We start from the raw sequence: 24,895 nt of genomic DNA, 5'->3' as shown, positions 1-24,895 counted from the left end.
CACTTGGACATTTATTACCAGCTCTCCCGCTTCATCATCTCATGCTAAAATACCATGGTTGAGGGAAAACCATATATACACAACAGAACCTAGAAACGTATTTGGTTTGTAAATGCTGTCTTTCTGATATTCATGGATTTAAGACAGGCATCCTGGATTAATTTACTCAAAGCTGAATGTGTCACTTAAAAGGAGAAATATTTTATCTTCCTACTCTGAAACAAAGGGTCTATGTTAAGTAAGTTTTGCATGTGTAACATAATAAATAAATACATTTGACACCATAATTTAATAGGATCCTACACTAACTATAAAAAATTGAACTTCTGTTTCTGGGGTGAATAACTGTGAAATGTGGCACTGGACCATTTTACAGTACCTTGTAGTAATGAAGTTATGCTCTTCATTACCAAGTACTGTACCTGCTGCTATTGGCAAGGAGTGGTTTATACACTGACCATGTTCCACGGCTGTTTTTAGTGTCGCTTCAGGATGTGTCGATCCTAGAGGGTTACGCACAAATCGTCGCCGGCGCCGCAAGTCATCTTCCCAGTAGTCGAGGCGCCAGAACTCACGAGGACGACTACAATGAAACAGAGAAGCCACATATGTTAGCAATTATCAAACAGCGTGGTAGCACTGAATTTCTGCATAAAGCTCTCCTTGTTTGCTCTGCCTTTTTTTCCCTCCCATTCCTCTTAATTCTCCCTCCACCTCACACTCCCCTTTCTGCAATCTTTAACTTAGGTATGTCCTTGAAAATAACAATATCACCTTCCAGTCTAAGGAACTCCTTTTCCTTTTTCTTGGAAGGTGAAATGAGCACTAAATACATCATTTTGAAATGAATTGCTGACAGTGTGATCAGTTTCCCCACACTCTAGTGGCATGTGCTCTGATTTCAGCCTCATTTCAGCCTCAGCAGGGCACCTTTCTCTGTGGCTGCATTTATAAACCAGAATAGGGAAAAGGCTATTATAAATATGGTATAGCATTACCTATATTAATCAAAGTCTGTCCCCCTTCATTTTTCTTCCTAATTTGTGCCTTTTTGCACAAGGTCAGTAAATCATACCGTGAATTCTTGGTCCAGAAAGTGTTAACTTTAATGAATATCTCAGTTACATGGTTATGCATGTGATAATAAAATATTACTCTGTTTAGATGTGCAGGAATTTAATTAAAATAATCTCTTAAAATATTCATTACATTTAGCCCCTGAGGCTTAGAACAACACAAGAAAATGCATTTCTTTTCCATTTACTGTTTTTAAATAAACCATTCCTATAGAGTGAAACAGCAATCTATATTCACGCAAATCAGATTGGATTTCTGTTTTATGTAGTCTGTTTTTATATTTAATTAAAAACTACATGCTATATGATGTGCAATAATTGCTATATCAAAAGCATACTTTTAGAAATGTATTTTTTAAAGGGTTCATACAATTCAAGTTCTACTATATTTTCCCCAATTATGTAGATCTTTTACATGGCAATATATAAATGTCAACTTTCTCTCCTATTAACTAATCGTGATCTAGCATGTTGTAAAATATTTTCCTTAAAAAAATCTCCGCAGAATGTATTTATTCACTAAAGGTACACAATATGAAAACCTCTAAGTTTCAATAATAAAATTTAAAAATTCAAAATCAAAACTTCTGCAAAAAATGACTAATGCAAAATAAAATCTCACTTGTATTTCATGAGCTAATAAAATTTTACCTGTCAGCTTTGACAAATTAGTAGCCTTGACTAATTGATAGTCCCAAAATACCTACATAAAAGTTACCCATATTTTGATGTTTTAAAGATGCTACCTTTAAAAATTCAAATTAGATTTGTAAATAAGTACTTCAGTGATTAAAAACGATCTCAGATTAATAAAAGCATAGATAACAAATAGTGCATTATTTAAAGAAGATATTTTTTAAAAAACAATAGGAATCTTATGCTCTTTTCTGAGAATGCTGGGAGACAAGGGAACAGCAAAGATCTCCTTTGTTGATTTTGATCATGCATAAAGAGGAAGAAATATAAAGTAATCTAAATGGCATACAAAAAAGTATAAGAATTGCAGTTCTCGAAAAGAAAAATTAAAAAGCTCTTTTATTCTTGTTATTTTGCTGTCCACATTTTAAATGAAAACTAGTATTATGATTTCATTTAAATTAAATAAGAAATACATACAGAAGATACATATAAGCAAAAGAAAACAGTTGTTTCAACTCAATTAATAATATAAAATTCTCCTTAGGTGAGTGGGGAAAAGGCGGTACACAGATGGCTATGTGTATGGCTTTGATAGTCATGAAGCTTGGATAGGCACTTCATCATTCTGCCTACCTACATTTATCTGTTAAAATTATTATCAAATATCAGCCAGGATGCAGTCGTGAATCACAGGCTGCTCCTCGTCTTCAGGGGAATGATACAATGAAGGTCTATTCATCAGTGCGGCAATCGGCACAAGTAATTAGTTCCCTAGACTGAGATCTCCTACAAAGCCTATTTCAGTCAGCACCACAAACATATGACGGTGTAAAGCTAATGAAAGCTGCTAAAATTTGTTAACCTTTTCTGCCATCAATCCTTCTAATATTCTATGCTTCAGTATTATGCAAAGGTGGTAAATTATTAATTTTTCATTCATCCATCCTTCTGAATTCTGAGTCAAATTAAGTGATGTCATTCTTCTTGATAACAACTAAAATTATAAGAGATGTTAAGCTGCCATTATAAAATTATTACTAAATTAGGTAACAATAGATTCTAGTATAATGCTTAAGAGTGAAGTCAAATCTGATGGTTATTAAAGAATGTATATAATAATTTTTGTCATACAGTAGAAAAACCAGAGGAATTATAAAATCAGTCACAAATGTGCCAGAAACTCAAAGACAATATCTATGAGAATAATAATCAAAATTAGGAGGAAACAGAACTATAATATTTATTTTTGTGCTCTTTGACACTAATAAATAATGGCCACAATGGTGACATTTGGCTGAAACAAAAGTACTGATACATTAGAAACTGAGAAATTATTCACAAAGTAGAAAAAATTTTGAGGTAAGTTTTACTTACCTTAATTATGTACTTCTGTCTTCAAATTTAAATGTTCTAACCAAAATATTAAAAAGATACCACCCAAATAAAATAATCTATACATCACCATGATAATCTTTACACCCCCCCTGAAACTACATCTCAGACTATCTTCTCACCATGATAATCTTTACACCCCCACTGAAACTACATCTCAGACTATCTTCTCATGACAAGTAGTCTACCTCCTGTTACAACAACTTAAAATAGTCTCAAGACAAAGCAAAATCACTCATTTCAGATCATAGATCTAGAACGATTACAAAAATCAACTAGAGAAAACAACAATTTCAATACACTTTTAAAAGTCTCTCCAGGTGATGTAGAATACAAACCTTCAAGGAATTTTCTCAAAATGGAAGAGTTATTAACCTCATTTGAAAAAAATAGCATTTATCATCCAATTTCTTATGGTTAGAGTAATATATGTTCTTTGAAAAAAAAGGCATACTCATTTTTTTCAGATGAAGATAATTACTAGCATGTTTAAAGTCATTTACATAGAAAGAGACTAGGACCTAAAAATTCACTGTTTTCTCCCAACTCTGCTCCTTCCAACAACATACAGTCTCAGTATAAAGCTCTATCACCAAGAAAATGAGTCACAATTTGTGAACAGTATTGGAAAGGAGAATGTGTAGGTTTCAACCACCAACTTACTGTAAGTTTTGATTATTCACATAAAGATTTCACTCTTATTTAGGAAATACTGCCACCCCCTCTCCAAAAGCCCCTTCTAGGGGAAAAAGGATACGAAATTGGAAAATTTTTGAAATCAATCCAACACTCTTCTCTTAAGTTTATGAATTAACTAAATAAGTTATTATATATTTTTGGAGTTATCACCATGGTATGGCTAGAAAAATTTAAAAGACTCCATGTATTCAGAAACAGACTCTTGACTGAACACATGCATGGATAAGATGAGAAATCACTTATTCTGAGACCTTAGAAATATATATCTAGACCACTATATACCTATACCTCTATATATCTGTATCTATCAAAAAAATTACATTAGTACTACATGATGCCACATTCACAAACTTCATCTATATCCATTTCTACTAATAATTAAAACTAAGATCCCCCACACTTTTCAAATTTAGGATGTAAGCCTAGGCTCTGTTAGATCTGGAAATAAAGGCTTCTCTATAAAAGGTCTAGTAGTTAGGTCCCCTTTTAGTATACAAGTTCCAAGTACTAAAACCTTTGACTAACAAGAATATATTTGTCTTTGAAAAGCTGAGGATGTCACTGAAATTAAATGCTCTAACTTTTCTTTCTAATTATCTCTCTCCCTTTCTTTGGCCTAATTTCAAAGTCTAAGATTAAAATGACAATATAGGTCTAATTGTCTATTTCAAAGTCTAAGCATAAATCATCTAATTATCCACTTTTTAAAAAACCTTCACATTTATGTGTTTGTACACATAAAACTTTAACATATTGCTATAATCTACATAAAATAATATAAAACAATGCCATTTTTATTTACAGAATATGTCTTTCTGTTCTACAAGAACAAAATCAGATAGATTGTTGAAATAAATCTTAGAAGGAAACACAACTCAAGCATCAACAGATAGGCTATTTGTTCTCCTCCTGGGCCCACTCTGGTCAGTGATTTGATCTAGTAAAACAAATGAATAAGAAAGAGCCAAAAGACAATCAGTTGGAAAAGGAAGAAATATTAAAACAGAGAATCAGTAAGTAAGGGATGATCCACATTTTCCCCTAACAGTTGAATGGTTCAAATATATTATTTTCCACATGTAAATTATAAGACTTCTTAAAGTTCAGTTTTCCTCAGAGAAAGTATGGCAATCTAATCAGCCTATTAACAGTGTTGAATGAATGGATATTGAACTAGACTCCTAAAATACTTTCTAATCATGATTGACTCTACCTTGAGTCAGCAGCTAGGGATACAAGGATTATTAAGATATTGTCTCTGACCTTGGGAGAAGACAGATGTGAAAATAAATAATAAGAATTCAAAAAAATGTGTAACACAGCGGAGCTCTATTATATAGCATTAAACTGCACAACTAGAAGGAGCACTATCCACATCAAAATTTGTGTAAATGGCACTCCTGGAGTTGTGCAATGCTCATTTTGCACTGCTGCATAAGCACCCTATGAGAATGATACGGTGCTCTGAGAACACCTTATCTTCTCCCCTCTCCTTTCTTTGCTCAGGCTCCTTTTTTCTCTCCTCAAGCTAAATCTAATCTTCAGAATAGGGAACAGAACAAGGCTCTCCAGATGTTATCAGTAGCAGTCACACAGTTCGTATTTCCCTGATGTAGGAAAAGGTGTTCAGACCACAAATAGGTATGGTTGTCAAAAAACAGGCAAAATTTAATATGCAGAATAAAATAATTGAGAACAAAAGAGAAATACTGACATTTATTTCACTGAAGTCATTAAATTCATATTACTTTATCAAGGTATATTATGTTTTACTATCACTCTATTAAAGTAGAACAATGTTAATTACTGAAATGAGTAGCTATACAAATATTCTAATTATTACATAATCTAAATGTATTGACACATTATTCAAATTAGTCAGATATATGCATGCTTGTCATCCCTCTGGATTTAGTGTTATTTTAATGTAACTTGGATCTACATCAATAAAAGAACTGCTAGTCACAATTCAAGTATATTAGAGAAATTTCCTATTTTCCAGCTTTCCTATTTTCTTGTGACAATACCTGATAAATCTTGATGACCTTAAGAGAAGTCAGTAATAAATTCTTCTGGCTAGAAAAAAGTTCTAAATCCTAGAAAATTTTAGTATTCATATTTTGTTCTTAAATTTGTATACTACCTGTTTTTCTAACTCCTGTATCTGGCTACCTTCTGTTTCTATAGTTTTAGATTAAAAATTAATGCTAGACATTAGCTACAACTTAAATAAATGGTAACCTCTAAAAGAAGTACAGTAAATATTTTCAGTGCACTGTCAGCTAGAAGATAAAAGTGCTTAAGTTCTAGAAGGGTTTCACTTTCTGCATAAATCTTGGTGAAATAATGTGCAGGTACTATCGGATATCGTACAATATAAAAGAATGCTTTATCTCACAAACTGAAATCTATTGTGCCTTCATGCAGATAGACAGAAAGAATATTAACTAAAACCTCTGTTTACCAAGTACCAACTATAAATCAAATGCAGGTGATCTATGCACTGTGCTGTCTTAATGAAAAAAAAGAAAAAAAAAGGAAAAAGATCCTTCAGTTGTATGGAATCCAGCAGATGGGACATCTTCCAAAGCAGAATCCTTTCTTTATTGAGGCCTGACATAGAGAGTTTATATTACACTGAGTCAGTAAGAGCATCATATATATTATTTAATTATATAAAATTACATTTTATGTAGTTATGAACTTCTGCAGTGGTACTATTCAGTGTATTTCTCTATTTGCTTTTAGAGATAACTAGCGACCCATCTTCATTCAATTAGTTATTACTATGGATATTTTAAAAACATATAATTTTGCAACAAAGTCAGTTATTCAAGAAATAATCCCAAGGTTTTCCTAGCTGTTGTTAGCCTGTTAACCATTTATTTATTTACTTAGCATTTTTACCAGGAGTAAGTTACGAGAAAATAAAAATCTAGTGTTAATTGCACTACCAGTTAAAACTCTAACAATAGAAAACTGAAAAAAAAATTAAAATAAATGATATTGCTGGATTCAAGAAGCCCTAAAACTCACCTCAGTAGCCACTCCATTTGCACAAAACTGTTCTACCTTCCCCAAAAATCTAATTTGAAAAATAATTCACCAAACATCAGTTGAATGCCAACTATGTACCAGATCTTGGTACATACAAATAAACTATGCTAGGTTCAGCCTAGAATTTGTTTTATATTATAATCAGGATAAGAAAATTATCAAACATCCATAATAATACAACTTTAAAGTAGACAGCATTTACTGCATTAGGCTACTGTGTGCTAGACATCATGCTCTTTTATACACATTATCACCATGCCTCACAACAACCCTGCCATGATTTAATACTGATATTTTCATTTTAAAGATGAAGAAACTAAGTCTTATCCATCAGTAGTAAATAATAAGAGTCTATGGACTTCAAAGCCAGTGAGCTTTTCACATGCCACTTCCTCTAGAAACTCCTTTGGATACTCTTATAGCTACGATGAAAGTCCTAATTAACCCTGCCTGGGAGGATTGAAGATTTCATTAAGCTTTCAATGAGGATCTATTTTGTAAGTTCCATGAGGACAAGAGTTTGTGTCTGTGTAACTCACTGACCAAGAAGCACAGTAACTGAAACAAAGCAGGAACTTCATAAATAATCAATTAAAGAATGAACGAGGTGACTTTTTAAAAGAAACTTAAATGATAAACAGGAGTCTGCTGGGCAAAATGGAAAAGGCATTACAAGCAGAAGAAATAGCAAAGGTATGGAAACCTAAAAAGGCACTTCTATGTAAGGGAGTTTGGGTAAGAAAGATCATTTCAAGGCAGCCTCAGAGTGGCAAAAGCTAAGGTAGGAAACACAGGTTTAGAATCAAGATTTCAAAAGTCACTGCATAGTTAACTAAAGTAGTTCCCTTTAGATCTTATAGTCAACAGAGGGACAACCAAACTTTCTTAATACAGGATTATTTATGATCAGCCTTGTATGTTACATGGCAGCAATATAAAATAAGGCAGTGGGGATGGAGTGTAGAGGCTAAGATTTCAGAGACATATTTGAAGTGGAATAGATAAGATTTGATGAGACATTCAACATGGGAGGTGAGGAAAAGAGGAGATAATGAGAATACAATTGAGGTTTGTGACAAAACAGGGCAATGAGGGGAAAAGATGCTATATAACGGAAATGATGCACGTTAAGTAGACATGGTTGGGGAGAATAACAATGTCATGGTTACCTAATAATGTCTAGGTAGGTATGTCTAATAAATAAGCAATATAACTTGGGAACTCAGAAAAGCAGCCTGGGCTAGAGATATAAAATTGGGAGATTGATTAACCTTGTAAGTCAATGGATTCAGGTATTTGTTGAACAAAAATTTATTGAGTTTTTACTATTAGCTAGGTATTGTGCTAGATCCATAGAAAACTAAATTGAAAGGACAGGAAGAAGTAAAATGAAATATGGGAAATTCCAATATTTAAAAAATTGCAAAAGAGGAAAGAAATAAATAGGGAAGGAAGTAATTGCTTCTCACAATCAATAAGACAGTAGAAGAACCAAAATAGAATGTTGCCAAAAAAGACAAAGAAGCAAAGACTCTTCAAAGCAGTGAGTGGCCAGCAATATTTAATTCTGCATAAAAATGTCCAGAAGGATGAAGAATGGAGAGAAGCTTTTGATTGTTTTTGTGTTTTAAACAGTTTTATGATATATAATTTACATACCATAAAGTTCACCTGTTTAAGTGTACAGCTCAATGGTTTTTAACATATGTACAGAGTTGTGCAACCATCACCATAATCTAATTTTAAAATGTTTATTTCCCCCCAAAGAAATCCCATACCCACTCCCAGTCAGCCCATATTCCCCCTTCCTTGGGAATGGATATGTACAGGATTTCACAGTATACAGGTTAGAAGGTAGGTGAATGTGTTTGCTTTGGCCTGGAGCTTCTGAAGTTTGGACCAGTCTTAAAACCAGTCAAATTGTAAGTGACTGATTAAAGTCATTTTTATTAGTCTTGGAACTTTCTGGAGAGCCTAAGGACTATGAGAATGCATTTTTTCTTTAACATTTCCAATATCTCTATCTCCAATACCAAAGAACTGAGTCTAATTTATCTTTTAAGGGAAATTCTTTAAAATCAAATTTATAACTAATTCATAGTATAAAATATACAGCAGCTAAAGTTTCAAAGTAATTTATATTAAAAACCACTAGTCTTTAAAATTTCTGGGTATGATATAAAAATATTTTGGCTTCGTTTCTTTTAAAGTAAAGATAATCACCTTAGCTGTACCATGTACTAGATCTATGACCTACATAAATCATTTATCATCTTTGGGCCTCCATTGCTTTAATAAAATAATTGTAATTTGTTCAGTTACAACAGGGCTGTTGTGAGGAATCAAATGAAATGAAGTCTATGGAATTGCTTTAACAACAGAAAAATGCTATGTAAATATAAGGCATTATTTTCAGTTAATAATGAAATTAAGTGTTTGGATACTTCTAGATGCCATTTACTTTGATAAAACATGTGCTTAAAGTGATATCACCAGTGACTTCAAACGTGATTCAAAAAAAAAAAAAAAAAGATTAAAAGCCCTTTTATAGCCCCTGGCAATGACTAGCTTCTACAGATTTACCTATTCTGGATATTTTACATAAATGGAATCATACAGTATGTAGAGTTTTCTGACTGGCTTCTTTCACTTCACGTAATGTTTTTGAGGTCTGTCCATGTTGTAGCATGTAACAGTACTTCATTCTTTTTTATTGCTGAAAAATATTTCACTGTATTGATATACAAATGACCCTTGACAACACAGGTTGAGACTACGTGAGTCACTTGTATGCTGACTTTTTTCAATAAATACATCGCTAAACAATTTCGCGGTTGGTTGAATCCGTGGATGCGGACCCAGTGATGTGGAAGTGGACTATGGGACTTGAGCGTCTTTGGATTCTGGTATCCAGCACAGGTCCTGGAACCAAGCCCTATGAATAGCAAGGGATGACCGTACACAGGTTTTCAACTTGAGGGAGAGTGGTGTCAGAGCTCCTAACCCCCTCAAGCTCAAGGGTCGCATTTTGTTTATCCGTTCATCAGTTCATGGACATTTGAAGTGTTTCCATTTAGGGGGATCTCTGGGTTTTATGATTACAAAATTTATGTACTCAGTTACTCATCTAATAGTCAATCCTCTCCCTTTTCCTTAGAATTGCAATTTTCCTAATTACTCTTTCCTAAGAATTACAATTTTGTAACATTGTAATATCTATCACTTCTTACATGGTTCAATGACTTATAGAAAGCTGACTCTAAGCCAATTACGATAATTCCGTCATTCTTCCAGTGATTGGTTCCAGAATCTAGCTTTAAGCCAAATATTGCTTAAATTTCCTGGCAATCATTTTTTCACCAATCTGAAATGCAAAACTTCTATTCAGTAGTTGGGATAGTAATTTTGCCTTTCTCCTGATTGACTGGAACAAGGAAATATTAGACTCAGCTGCTGGCAGCTATAATACAACCATAAAGAAGCCAGACTAGGGTGAAGTTTACACATCCAGGGACACAACACTGAAAGAACTATAGAAAAATGGAGCTGAGGACCTGCCCCAACACCTTTACATACCCACACTGCTTATTCTGAATGATAATACACTTCTTCACAGTTTAAGTGAGGAAATTCACTTTGGTTAGAGTCAGGTTTTCTTGCCTTTGAAACCATTTAACAGATATAAAGATTACTGGTGATGCCATTAGCCACTTGATTACCATTGTGAAAGAAAACTAGACAGTAATGAACTCATGCTTTGGTGCAGACAGTTAATACCTTGTTTTAAAAATTTGGGGCAATGAAAGGAATGTGGGAGATATGATGGTAATTTAAAGAGGGTAAAGAACAGACTTAAGCATATGCGCAGGTGGAAAAAACAAAGTCTAAAGGGTGAAGATAGCATGGGGGAGGAGGGGAGGAACAAATTTTAGAAAGAGAGAAGAGGTAAGATCCTGTGAAAAGAGCATGATTACTTTGGAAGTAAACAAAGTCACTTGCTTCTCTGTGGCAAGATGGAAAGCTGTAAGGCTCTGCATTTTAATAAATAAGTTTAGAGTTAAAGAGAAGAAAAACTGAAGGCCTGATTTTGGTCTGAGTATTTCTATTTCTGTTATTAAATAGTAGGGTTTCGATTAAAGAATAGAATAGAGGGGTAAAATTCAGAAAAGTTGTCCTGGGGAATATGAAAGAAAGCTGACTATAGGAGAGGTTAAGGATGACTTAAGTAGTTATGAAGGTCTAGCAGAGATGGGAAACCATTCGTCTATAGTGGCACTAATCTGTACAGCCGTGATCTTTCCCACCCCCACCTATACTCCGCAACCTAACAGCAGGAGTAAAAAGAGCACTTGGCTAAATTCACTCAAGATTTAGAACTAATTTGGCTGCCAGGCCAAAATAAGGAAGGTAAAGGAAAATGAATAAGAAAATGGTGACAATGTCTGGGATGGGTAAGGATGATAAATGCATGATCTTTCTGGACCTCAATAAAATAAAAAATTAAATGTAAGCTTTATTATACATTGATTAATTGGGAAACCAAATTTACCTTGCTTTCCAAGTCACTGATAATGATAATTTGGCTTCCCAATTAATTAATCAATATTATGTTTAATCAATGTATCTAGTCCTTCTATTTGATGCTGTTATGAATTTTCAATTTGTATTAAAACATGCCTAGAATGAAAGAATGGAGGCTTAAGCTGTATTTGGAGACTGTCTTCAGTCTTCAAGCTTCAGGATCATGGTAGTAAATAGTCACAGGGCTGACAATGTGCACACAGAGAACAATCTGAAGCCTCAGGAAGATAGGACCTCACTCTCTTGAGAAACATATTACATTATGCTCCTGGAAAGGGGATGGGAACTAAAATTTAGTGATTGCCAGTAACGTATCAGGCACTCTACTAAGTATTTTACATGTGAGCTCATTTAATTCTCAAAACAACCCTATAAATTAGAAATATAATCCCAAATTAACAGGTGCAGAATTGAGACTCAGAAGTCAAGTAATTTAGCTACCAAGAAACATACCTCACATCTGCGACTCCATTACCAAATTTTGGTAATGCTACTTCGGTGCTATTTTGGGTAAGATAGTCATACTAGTCCCATAAATATACTCATTATGACAGTTTATTGTACTGGTATGAGTTTTAACATCCCTTTTATAAAATGACAGGTTAGAGTGGGACCTAAATTTTTTTTTTTTTTTTTTTTTTTTGCGATACGCGGGCCTCTCACTGTTGTGGCCTCTCCCGTTGAGGAGCACAGGCTCCAGACGCGCAGGCTCAGCAGCCATGGCTCACAGGCCCAGCCGCTCGGCGGCATGTGGGATCTTCCCGGACCAGGGCACGAACCCATGTCACCTGCATCAGCAGGCGGACTCTCAACCACTGTGCCAGCAGGGAAGCCCGACACTGATATCTTTAAATAAATAATTTAAAGGCTGAAATGCATCAGCAACCCAGAATAATCCAACACTTCCTGCCTTTAATCCAAAACTCTCAGGGAAATACTGGTAAAAGCAAACAACTGATTTTAACTAGCATAAAAGAAAAAATATATATACTGTGCTTTGCAAGCTAGATAAATTAGCAAAACAAAAAGTATGTGCTCCTTATCCACAGGGGAGAATGGGCTTATTATGTTACACTTCCAGGTTTTTAAGACAGTTGGAAGCCAGTTCTTTCAATAGTTGCTGTCATCTCCTAGAAACTTTCTAGTACTTTCAATTTTGAAGCAATTATTCACATTCGGAAGTGATTTATTTTCCCCTCTGTCTTTACCGCAACTCATTTTATTTCTGGCTCTTAATAACCGGTTCTGCTTTGGCTTAATTATATTCATTTACAAATATTTTTTTGAATGTCTACTACTATTTGGAAAGCACTGGTTGAGGTGCTATAAGGGATACTCATGTGAGGAAAACAGAGTCTGTAATCTCAAGGTACTTACAATCTAATAAATGGGATAAAATAAGCAAACAAAGAATTATATGGCATAAGATCCACGCCATAAGAAAAGTAAAAATCCAGAGCTTTGGAAATTCAGAAAAAGGAATAAGTGATCACATATGTTTTAAAGGGATCAGGAAATGCTTTAAGGAGCAAGAGATTTTTGAGAAAGATCCTTAAGAAGGAGTCAAGTTTCAACTGATATACAAGGAAGAAGATGGCATTGTAGGCTTTTAGGAGAGCATAAGCAAAAGTATAGATAGAGGTCAGAAAATTAAGCAATCTTATTTGGTTGGTCCCAGTAGGAAATGAGGTATAAAAGAAAGGTTGGGGCCTGGCCATACTGTAAAGGAGTAGGGATGAAAAACTAATGAGTTTATATTTCATTCATTCACTCACCTACTTAATCAACAAACAGTTACTGAGCACCAATGATGCACAAGGATCTGTGTCAGGTACTGGAGATTTAAAGAGTCATTTGGTGATAGAGTCATTATCCTCAAGGACATCACTGTCCAAAGGAAGAAACAGATATATGAAGAGAAAATTTTAATATATTCAAAACATTCCTTGAAAACACAATGGAGGGGAAGTATTCAAAGTAATAGAAGGCTACTTGGAAGGCCATAACATGCAAATTGAGTCTAAGAGTTAACAGATGCTAAGCAGGAGAATAAGAAAAGGAAAAGCATTCTTCCTGAAGGAATAGCATTAGCAAAGCCAAATAAGAAAGAAATAATTGGATATATGCCAAAGTTAAGTGTTTCCAGAACTTTTGGAGGGTATAAGGCAAGAAGTGGCCAAAGAAGAGGCTACAGAAACAGGCTGAAGCCAGATCATGGAGAATCATCTGAGGATTCCAACTCCTGGACTATATGTGAATTTTTTTTTTCTTCAGGCCTAACCACAGACAATTACAAAGACTTTAACCTGCCAGGCATCTTTGGGGAAAGCTGCCCTTCCCCTCAGACAAGACTTGGTGTATAGCCAGTGCACTACAGTCTCTGAACAAAGTTACAGACAGGGACTCAGACTCCACTGGCCAGTCATGCTCTTTACATGCTTGCATTCCTAGACTCTGCACCTTCATCCCTAGGTTTCTTATCTGAAGCTTTGGCGCTGGTCCTCTTCAGGTGCCTTTGGTGAGGCCTTCTTACTAGAGGAGAAAGGGGAAATCCTGAAGACACTTTTCCCTACTCTCACTCAGTCCACTTGAGCCCTTCCCCTTTGCCTCCTTCCAAACTCAGAGTCCATAAAACTGCTGGAGTCTTTTGTTCAGGGCTCCCTCAACCGTGAGATCACCCCCATTTCTACACTAATCTAAACCAATCCACGCTGATTCATCTGACTGGCCCCTGGTTCAATATTCCAGGAGGAAAATGGAACAAGGGGAGTCCTGCAGTTTTAAACTCTTGCTTATTCCACTGCAGTTAAGTAATTAAAGGCTTAACTCTTTCATTTTGGTTTGTCACTTTAATCAGCTACCCTGACACCTTTTAGCTCAACAATCTCTCCCAGCTAGGTTAGCTTCTGACACCAGCCATGTCACATTAAGGAGTTTGGGTTTTATCCTGCAGCAATGGGGAAATACTGAATGAGTTTTAAGAGGCTATTGTGACTGCAGAACAATAACTCTGGAAATATATAAAAATTAGATTAGAGGGAAAAAATATCTGAAATAAGGACACAAGTATATTATTGAAATAATTTAAACAAGATGAGGATCTTCAGCATTAATTTTTAAATTTCCTATTTTTCTGATTTAGCCTATTAATATGTTATTGAAATTTGCCTAAAGTTCTCTGAAATACAGTGTAGGTAATAAATGAATAACACATAAAAGAAAATTTCAAGGATATAAGGCAGTTTGTTTAAAATAAAATGGGTTCCAAAACATACGATGTAAAAAGCTAATTAATGTTACATGGAGTAAAAGAGGCCTAGAACTAAAGTACCTATCAAAGTCCTGAAGCTAAGAGAAGAAATGGGTAAAGAGCATAGGAATGGTCCAGTAGATGCTACATCAACTCAACCCAGAAATGACATACACATCCTCTACTCACATTCCAGGGTCTTACCAAATCATATGATTCCACATGGGAAATGGGGTCACTGGCCGGGTAGCCATTTCCCAGCAAAAACCTACACGTGGAAGACAGCATGAAACCATGATGATCAGCTAGCCATATCTGCCACAGAGGACAGTAAGTGTCATAGGAAAAATGAAACATGAAAGAGGAATAGAAAATACCAAGGAGGGAGCAGGGGACAAGTTTATATCTTAAACAGGGTGATTAGGGAAGGATTTCAAGAGAAAGTAACACTTGAACAAAGACCTGAAGGAGGTGAAAGCACCAGTTATGCATATGGAAGAAAATTTCAGGCAAGGACAACACTAAATCCAAAGGCTCTGAGGTAAACACAATTAAGACAATGAATTGCAAGGAGGCCATTTTGAATGGATGAAGAGTCTCAGTATAAGTAGAGATCAGTTACTTTGAGGATGAGGAGAACATTAGAATATTTTAGGCAGAGAAGAAACATGATCTACCATGTTTTAAGGTGATCACTCTGGCTGCTGCAAGAGCATTGGTATACATGGGAGGATGATCGTAGAAACAGGAAGTCCAGTTTGTAGATTTCTGTAACAATCCAGAAGCTGGTTATGTCTGGGAACAAGAGGAAGAATGGAAATGGTAAAAAGTCATTGAATTCTGAACATATTTTGAAGGTTTAGTGATCAAAAGAACATGCTAACAAATCATATATGGGGTATGAGAGTATAGGAGGCCATAGTTTTTTATCTGAGAAACTGGAGGAATAGAATTAACAAAAATGGAAGAGAATGTGAGAATAGGTTTTGGTGATTCTTTTTGGCTGCACAGCTTGTGGGATCTTAGTTCCCTGACCAGGGATCAAACCCGTGCACCCTGCAGTGGAAACATGGAGTCCTAGCCACTGGACTGTCAGGGAATCCCCGAGAATAGGTTTTGATAAGGAAGGTCAGGAATTTGGATTTAACATGTTATGTGTGATGTACCTATAAGAAATCTGTGGCAGAAAAGGATTAACTCTTCACCAAACCCATTCTCCTCTTCTGTCTGGGAACACAACTAGACCACTTTTCCCAGTCTCGTTTGCAATGAAGTGTGGCCATGTGACTGAGCTCTAGACAGTGAAGTGTGAGCAGAAGTGATATGAGCCACTTCTAAACCTGGCCTATAAAACGTTTCTATACACAATCGTCCAAGCTTCTTCCAATGGTTTGAGGCAGATAAATTCGGCAATCTTAGAAACCAAGAACTAAAGATAACAGAGCTATAAGATGGAATAAATCACCTATCAGAAACATCTAATTTGTATGTACTTTATATGAAAAAGAAATAAAGTTCTATTATGGTTAGCCACTGAATGAGATTCTGGGATTTATTTTTTTAAAGCAGCTTGTATTTTACAAGCAATACAGATATGTAAACAGAGATGGTGAGTAGAAAATATATGAGTGTGGAATTCAAAGGAAAGCACCTGTTAGGATATATACTGTGGGAGTCACTAATTTATCATGTTTATATAATACAGGTGTGGACTGACTGAAACCTTAAAGTGAGTAGAGCCAAAGAAGGAAAAAGTTGTATGCCGAAGACTAAGGTCTGAGTAACCCCAATAATAAAGAAGTTGAAAAGATGAGAAACAAGCAAGGAATTCTGAGTAGCGGCAATTTGCAGGAGGAAAATCAGAAGAATATGGTGTTGCAGACACAAAATAGAAAAGTATTTCAAGGAGGAGGCAGTTACCAGCCATATCAAAGGGCATCCATAAGTCAAGGAAGATGAAGGTTGAGAATTTACTATTTAATTTAGCAATATGGATCGCACTGGTGACCTTGAAAAGTGCAGCTTCCATAGAATGGGGAGACAAAAGCCTGAGTGAAGTGAGTTCCAGAGAGAAATGAGAGAAGAGAAACTCAGCAAGCAGAAACAAATCTTTCAGAGTTCTTTAAATGTAGCAAAGAAGCCATTTACATTCTATACTGTACAAAGTACATTATACTGTGCACAGTAGATTTGTGGGAAAAACACCATGAATACAAACAGTCCTACCAAATAACACTATATAAATCTCATGGAATTTTGCAACATGAGGAGATTCTACTAGACCTGGACATATCAGTAGAATACCCTAGGTGTGGATAAGTATAATTTGAAAAGACAAAAGGTCAAAATCACAAAGGCTGAATAAACATCTAAGGGTTCATTCATGCTCAGTTCATTAATCTTCAGAGGCAAGGATTTTAGCCCACTGTGTTGGCAAGTTTGTTAACTAGGGCTTGATACAAAAGTAACAATATTCAACTTTGAATAGGAAGAGAAAGATTAAGAGAAAATGGTTCTTAAAAATTCATTAATTAGAGCTGAAATAGCTCCAATAGGCAACATTACTATCTCTATTAATTTCAATAACTAAAATATGGACTGCCTCAAAAAACCCCACAAAGAATAAAATAAGTTCTAATAATAAGACATCGAATCCTATATAATTACATTATTTATAATACAGATTGAGAATAAAGGCTATAAACCGAAGAGAAGTAGAATTTTGTACATTTAAAATGAATAACAAACAGCACTACCAACCTGTACAACTAAATGTCTGTGTCAGAGCTTTTCCACATTCTAATTGGCGGTATATAATATATATAGAGAGATGCTGCACATCCATTTTGTTCTAAAAGTTCTTTAGTATAGCGACTAAACCTCTTAATCATATCAGAACACTACCACATTAAAATGCACTGGCACAGGAATAGAAAAAATCAGTGAAACAAAAGACATTTCTGAAACTCAAGGATATAAAATAATGTAGTAGAGCATATCATTAGAGTAAAATATTTCAGAACAGTGAGAAAAGAAAGGATTGTTAAATAAATGATTTTGACTATTAATGTTATGAGTTATCATATTAATACCTTTTGAATAAATACTGCTTGGACACCAAAATCTTAAATAAATAAATAAAATAAAATAAAGCAAAATGCACTGGCACTGTTAGAAGGTTCTCCACGGAGAGTTTATATTCTTACCTTTAAACCCATATAATCAGCTTTTGCAAATTACTGTAGTTAAAACTTTTTTTTTTTTTTTCCTGCAGTACGCAGGCCTCTCACCACTGCGGCCTCTCCCGTTGCGGAGCACAGGCTCCAGACACGCAGGCTCAGCGGCCATGGCTCACAGGTCCAGCCACTCGGCGGCATGTGGGATCTTCCCGGACCGTGTCCCCTGCATCGGCAGGCAGACTCTCAACTACTGCGCCACCAGGGAAGCCCTACTTTTTATTATTCTACATTCATTTGGTTATTCGTGCTGGACTAGAGATACAGCATGGGAAAAAAAGAAGAAAAAGCAAACAAAGACCCTATTCTCATATAATTTATGCACTTGTCAATCTGAATGACTGTATCCCAAAAAAGATCTTACCACATTTTTTAGTAAATGAGGATGCATGCTAATAAAAATATAATGAAAGGTAGAAATGTTCCAAATGGTTCAAGAGATTCCATTAACCTTGTTTTCACTAGAAAATAGGAAAATTAAATTGAGTTGTGGCTCTTCCCTTTTCAACTTCCAATATTTGGGAAAGTGACTAATTAAAAAAAAAAGATAAGAGTTAAAAGCTATAAGCCCCTAAGTTTAAAATAAATTTATATAAAAGAAATTAGCTGCATCTTCTCAATAACAAACCAATTTTTTCAGTCCTACTCTCCTCAAACAGCAATAAGCTATGCTGATTAAACTTCTTTCATTATGTCCTATTCAGCTTATTAGTTTTACTGCAAATATGGAGAAAAGCCTCCTAGTCAGCTATAGCATTTTCTTTGGTCACAGAAGTATTAAAAATACTGTTTATTTCAATCATGTAGTAAATTCACAACAAACATGACATATATCCCAAGCCAGCAGTCTAAATCAAAAGCCAAGTAAGTATCTACCTAAAATCCACTAAAATCAATAAAATAATCATATTAGAGACTAACACCAAGAATAACCTATATGTTTTCATCTCCTGGAAAAATGCAATGGTACCTGTAAAAAAATGCATTTCATTTTAAAAGAGAAAGCATTATTTCTAAATTTTATAAAATTATTAACAATCTAAGTTGAAAAAGAAAAAAAAAATCACAGCGAGGTAGATGTCTAAACACCTCATGGTTTCATTTTACACTTCTCATATCAGGGTGAAGCCTTAAAAGTAATTCAAAAGGAAAATGAAAGTATTTTACTCAGAAGATAGAGTCCATATGTTTTTCAACCTGGAAACCCATTGGGAAAAAGACTTGAGTTTTTTAAAACTGAATTTTGACAATTGGAAGCTGATGTGACTTTTTTTTCTCTCCAGGAAGATTTGAATCATTCTCAAGGGGAATGAAATAGATCTTTATCAAGTATAGCAAAGCTTAACACCTGTTTAACTCCAAATTACTTAGAAAAAATTTAGTGAGTCTTCAGCATCTCATAATGAGGGCTTACAATAAACACTTATTCCTAAGTGTAAGATATTTTTACAAGCTTAGCACAGTAAGTCATACCTATATATTTGAGTGTGTTCATATTGCAATTTCTAGACTTTTTAACTCTTTTTCAATGAGTATTTCTTATTGATATACATATTCAAACATAATTGTATCATTTTTGTTAGGATTGTAACAGTAGGTTGTAATCAACTACATGTACATCTGCAATACCACTGGGCTATAAGGGGGCAGGGTCTATTTTTTTTTTTTTCACTATGTATGAATACTCAGCTTCTACCACAATGCATCTAGTACACTCTTTAAAAAGTCCACCAAGAAGATAAATATGTAATTTCTTTATCCTAATCATTCTTTCCTAAACCTAAAATGAAGTTTATATACTCAAAGTTAAATGATTCTACTCTCAAAATCAAGGTAAAAATGAGCTACAATTTTTAAAGAAGCCTCCATTTTATACAATATGGCACAAATTGGATAACTTGTGCTCCACTACTAATGCATACAATTCCTAATTTAACGTAATTTAACTTTAAAAAAATTACTGTATATCTATTAGTGAAAGGAGATTTGCTAAGACATACTGACATATGTTTGAATGTCTACATTAAAAACAGTCAGGGGCTTCCCTGGTGGCGCAGTGGTTGAGAATCTGCCTGCTAATGCAGGGGACACAGGTTCGAACCCTGGTCTGGGAGGATCCCACATGCCACGGAGCAACTAGGCCCGTGAGCCACAAGTACTGAGCCTGCGCGTCTGGAGTCTGTGCTCCAGACAAGAGAGGCCGCGTTAGTAAGAGGCCCGCACACCGTGATGAAGAGTAGCCCCCACTTGCCCCAACTAGAGAAAGACCTCGCACAGAAACGAAGACCCAACACAGCAAAAATAAATTAATTAATTAAAAAAAAAAAAGAATAAGGTCTTTGAATGCAGAGAATGTGCTTTAAAAAAAAAAACAGTCAGGTTTTCATTAATGTAAAAAAAATTTTATCAGACTTAAAGAAACTGAGACAGTATATTTCTTAAAAAAACACATATTTGTTTTGCTTTTTCTTTGAAGGAATTTAACTTTACTCTGTTTGTTAAAGCTACCCAAAAGCAACCTCTTATGTATTGGCCCCTTCCCCTCCAACTTCTTTCTCTACTTTGGATAAAAATACAATCTAACAAAGGAAGAAAAAGGCAAAGGATTTTAAAGAACAACAACTCTCAGGAAAAGCGACTGAAAAAACACTGCATGAAAATGGAAATTACTACCATAAGTGGTCTCCAAATATATGCTTTGAAAGATGCTACTTATGGTGATTCAAATGCTCTTCTTACACTTGACCTCTTCGATTATTAAAACTGTTTTTTCTTTTAATTTTTCCAAGTTCACTTGTGAAAAACTGTGGGCTTTCTAATTACCTTTTTCTTCATTCCTTAGCAAATTTTACATATTCTAGGTTGTTTCCATACATATGTTAAAAAACAGTTTAATTATGTCACTCTGTAATACTACTGTAAAAGCAAGATGTTGTGTGAAGAACAGTACCAGATGGAGAGAAAAAATATCTAGGTTCTAGTTCTAACTTCATAATTAATTAGCTGTTGGATCCTGAGAAAACCTGTTTAATCGATTTGGGCCTCAGTCTCCTCTTCTATAAAATAAGAGGGTTGAATTTAATAATCTGTTAAGTCTCTATCATCCTCAAAATGCTGTTATTTTGTTATTATACTTAAAAAATATATTCTACTCTTAGAGTACTCCACACACCTCTCTCTGTGAATGCTCAAAATCTTATTATTCCAGTTCCTCAGAAATCTCAAAGAATATTGTTGAAGGGCAAGGAAATTCCTGGAATTAATTATTTTACTTCCTTATAACCACATATTTCTCTTGGGAGTAGGGAGGGCAGAAAGCAATAAAATATGTCTATTTGTGCAGTTGTAATAAGTCTTAGCTTTTACTGAGGAAAATGCTGCACATTTTTCATCCATGAAAAGGAGGTCTAGCATAGATGAACACTCCTAGGTGGAAACCAAGAACACTGGGATGAACTTTTTCTTTCCCCTTGCCACCCAAGACTGTAGGACATACAGTAAATGAAGAAGTAAGGGTAAATTAAACTATGGTAAGCATATTGGGAAGGAAGTGGTAGCATTTTATTTTTCTTCACCCTGTTGAATGCCACAGGCTAGAAGGACACTGAAGTTGAGGGATGAGGTAACAAGTTTACCTGGTTTTATAATGCAATGTCCACTGTATTGAATAGTTAGACAGGCACTTGAGACGTATACTTAGTACATGAAAATAAGTATATAACCAATAAAGGAGAAATCAGGAATTCCTAAAACAGAGAAAACTGATAGGATCAAACCCAGACAACGCAGAAGAGGAGTCCTCTGAAGGAGAAACAGGGAGAGCTCCAGTCTAATGCAACAGATACAAGCAGTGGGTAGAGATGGTCACCTAAGACAATCTTTAGGCTGATTTCACCTCTCTTCTCCCACTACTTCTTTGCGGCAGCAGGCAATAAAATTGCCTGCTCTCAGTTAAAAAGGTACGGACTCTTGAGTTAGAAGACAGGCAGAGCTCTAGCTAGCCAATGATGACAAGAAAGAGTAGAAAGCTCCTGCTGGCAGGTCAATTACCAACGAGCCCTGCCTGGCAGCCTTTCCCCAGCACCACAAGGAGGTAGCATTCTGACAATTTTAACAGAATTTTTATTGCATATAATACTTTTTGACATAGAAATTTCACTTCTAGATATGTATCCTATGGAAACACACATATTCACAAAGATGAATCTTCCAGGATTGTAGCACTTCCATAATAAGTAAATATTAGAAGCAAGCTAAATGTTCACCAGGAGAAAAAGCTGAAATAAATTACAGAATGTTCATACTGTGAAATATTATTTACCTATTAAAAAGAATGATATATGTGAAAGAGCATGGAATACAAGTGAAAAGGGTAAGTAGTTAAATAACACATTTAGAATTATATTTTTAAAAATTACATGTGTTTATGAATGTAGAAGAAGTGAGAAGAATATAGATCAAACTATTTACCTCCTCAACACTGGGAGGAAAGTAGGATTCATGGGTAGGCTGAGGTAGTGAAGGGGAATTACACAGAATGATTGACTATTTTATGAGAATGTACTTCAATACATGCTATATAATTTTAAAAGAAAATAAAGTTTGCCAATTTGAATCTTGATCTGAGAAAAATCTTCCCCACCTATATAAGATTTTATTAAATTTAATAATATCAATAGTTTTTGAAACAATGTCCAGAGCACTCTATTAAATTTGGCATGTTACAAACAACAGGACTGCCCTCCACAGCACGCATATACCAAAAAGCTACAGGAATTAGAGAACATTATTGTTTTCACTTCGTGAATGTATTGAAGTAAAATGTTTTAAAAATCTGAATCTTCTTTGAGTTTAAATGTCATTAATTCAAATACTTATTTTAAGGCAGCTATGTGCTCATTCTGCATTCTTACTGCAGAATGAAAAAGCCAAGAAACATACATGTTTGGAAACCTTCAGGGTTGCTCAAGCAGTTTGAATTCAGAATATTAAAATGCAGTCATTCACATGCCTTTCCTGTATCATAATGCTGATTCTGTCTCCCAAGCAAGAAAAATCTGAAACAAAAATTTACAACTATCCTAAAAAATAATTTTGTCTTTAACTCACAAAAATCACTGACACTAGTAGGCATTCATTCATACCTCATACTTGACAGACTCTTTCACCCATTTTCAAGAAAGCTATCAAAAAGGTGCTTTAAAATCAACAATGGACAAGGATATTTTGTAAGTTCATCATCAGTGGGAATCCTTTTTACATTTCTATTACAAACACTAATCATTATTTAAATTACCTATGTATTCAAACATTATGATAATTCTAAATAGGATTTAAATAAGTAGAAAAAAAACATAGATTTTCTCACAGGAAAATTCTGCTAAACATTGTCAAGTTTTGGTAAAGTTCTCTAAGTTTGTTGCATAAGCAATTCTACGGTAAATTTTTGTAAGTAACACAGAATCCTAACATCTTTCTTATTCAGGCCCAACCACTTACTAGTTAAACAATCTTAAGAAAGAGACTTAGCTTCTCTAACTGTTGGCTTCTCAAAGTTAAAGTAGGAACAAAAGTTGCACTTACATCACAGAATTGTAATAAAAATTAGATGGTGTAGTTAAGTACTTGGCAGATTACAGACACAAAGTAAAACATATTAGCTATCATTATATATATATTTGGATATTACCATGCCTCAATGAACAATATCACTAATGCAAACAAAGGATAGTGAATGATTAACTATATCATGTATATTAAGTTTTTGTTTTCGTTAGAGTTCTTTGCTAATTCTTACCTAAATCCTACAGGATTTGTGAATACAAAAAAATCGTTCAATACTCAACTTCCAACACATTTTTGGAAACTTGAGAATACTATTCCAATAAAATGATATAGCAATAACAATGAAGTTACAAGATCTTAGGGTAGAGATGCTATACTTTATATATGTAAATAGGTTAAATCACTTAGTTCATTTTATAGATTTCCTAACTTGCAATTAAATTATTTATTCCCTTTAGGTAATTTATACTATTTAAAATTACTGTTGCTTCTCTTTTCTCTTTATAAAGAGGAGGGAAGAAAAGATAGATATTAATAAAAACAACTCCAATCAATGAAAATCCCCCCATACAATTGACTTGTACTCCTACTCTCCTAGTCCTCCTTATTATCAAATTAAGACCCGCAAACACTATACCCTTTTCTTAGTACTCCTAAAAGGGGCTCAGTAATCTTTGCTTTCCCCAACAAGAATCTTATTCTCTCCCTTGCTGCCAAGTGGACAGGAACAACGTATCAATCCTAGAGTTACTCACACTTACATACAAAGAGAAGGAAAAAATCCTATCATATAATTTTCACCAACAAATCTGTTTAAATGTTTGTTAGTAGTAGACTTTGAGTCATGTTTATACAACTAATGCATACATAAAAACATGTTAATTAAACAAAACTAAAGATAAGGAACTAAAAGCATGTCAAACATATTGTTTAAAATTAAATTCTTTTAGATAATGAAGGAATAAAAAACCTCAAACAAAATGATCCTAAATTGATTTTCAATAAGAAACACTACTTTTTTATCAGATTGACTTTTTATTACTTATTTGTAAGAGTTCCTTGCAATCAAGAAATATAACCAGAAAATAGAGTTTTGGAAGTTATAAACTGAAACATGTATTAATTTAAGGCTTTAGAACAGTTATGGGGAGTGGGAAGCAGTGGGTAGAGAGTGTCATGTCAAATAGGGAAAAGATGAAAATATTCAGAAGAGCTTTTCAAACTGTATGGGCTACTTGTTCTCCCCACTCTTACCTTTTGAGATTTCCTATGAGCAAAGTTACCAATAGATATAAGCTACACAACTGATCAGTGTGGAGACAGTAACTAGATGTAACCTATTGCTTTTGACAAATGACTAATAAACTTAAAAAGCCAAACCTTTAAAGTTTTTTAAGGGG

The 24,895-nt window shown here is 34.5% G+C and overlaps 1 protein-coding gene across 4 annotated transcripts in view; it reads right to left on the bottom strand.

The window, feature by feature from the left end:
* Window positions 1-24,895, bottom strand: part of LRBA (LPS responsive beige-like anchor protein) — a 743,236-nt gene that overhangs the window by 315,157 nt on the left and 403,184 nt on the right. For all 4 annotated transcript variants that reach the window (XR_014326184.1, XM_082838660.1, XM_082838661.1 and 1 more), the window contains one exon: window positions 459-583. Coding sequence is in view for 3 of the 4 variants with exons in the window: in XM_082838660.1 (XP_082694786.1) it covers window positions 459-583 (125 nt within the window). In the remaining variant the exon portion in view is untranslated. The remainder of the gene's footprint in view (window positions 1-458; window positions 584-24,895) is intronic.

Source organism: Leucopleurus acutus (assembly GCF_964270905.1).
Source record: "Leucopleurus acutus genome assembly, chromosome: 4".
NCBI classification, from domain to species: Eukaryota; Metazoa; Chordata; class Mammalia; order Artiodactyla; family Delphinidae; genus Leucopleurus; species Leucopleurus acutus.
The sequence above is the reverse complement of the archived record's forward strand: the minus strand, read 5'-3'. Positions and strand labels throughout refer to the sequence as shown.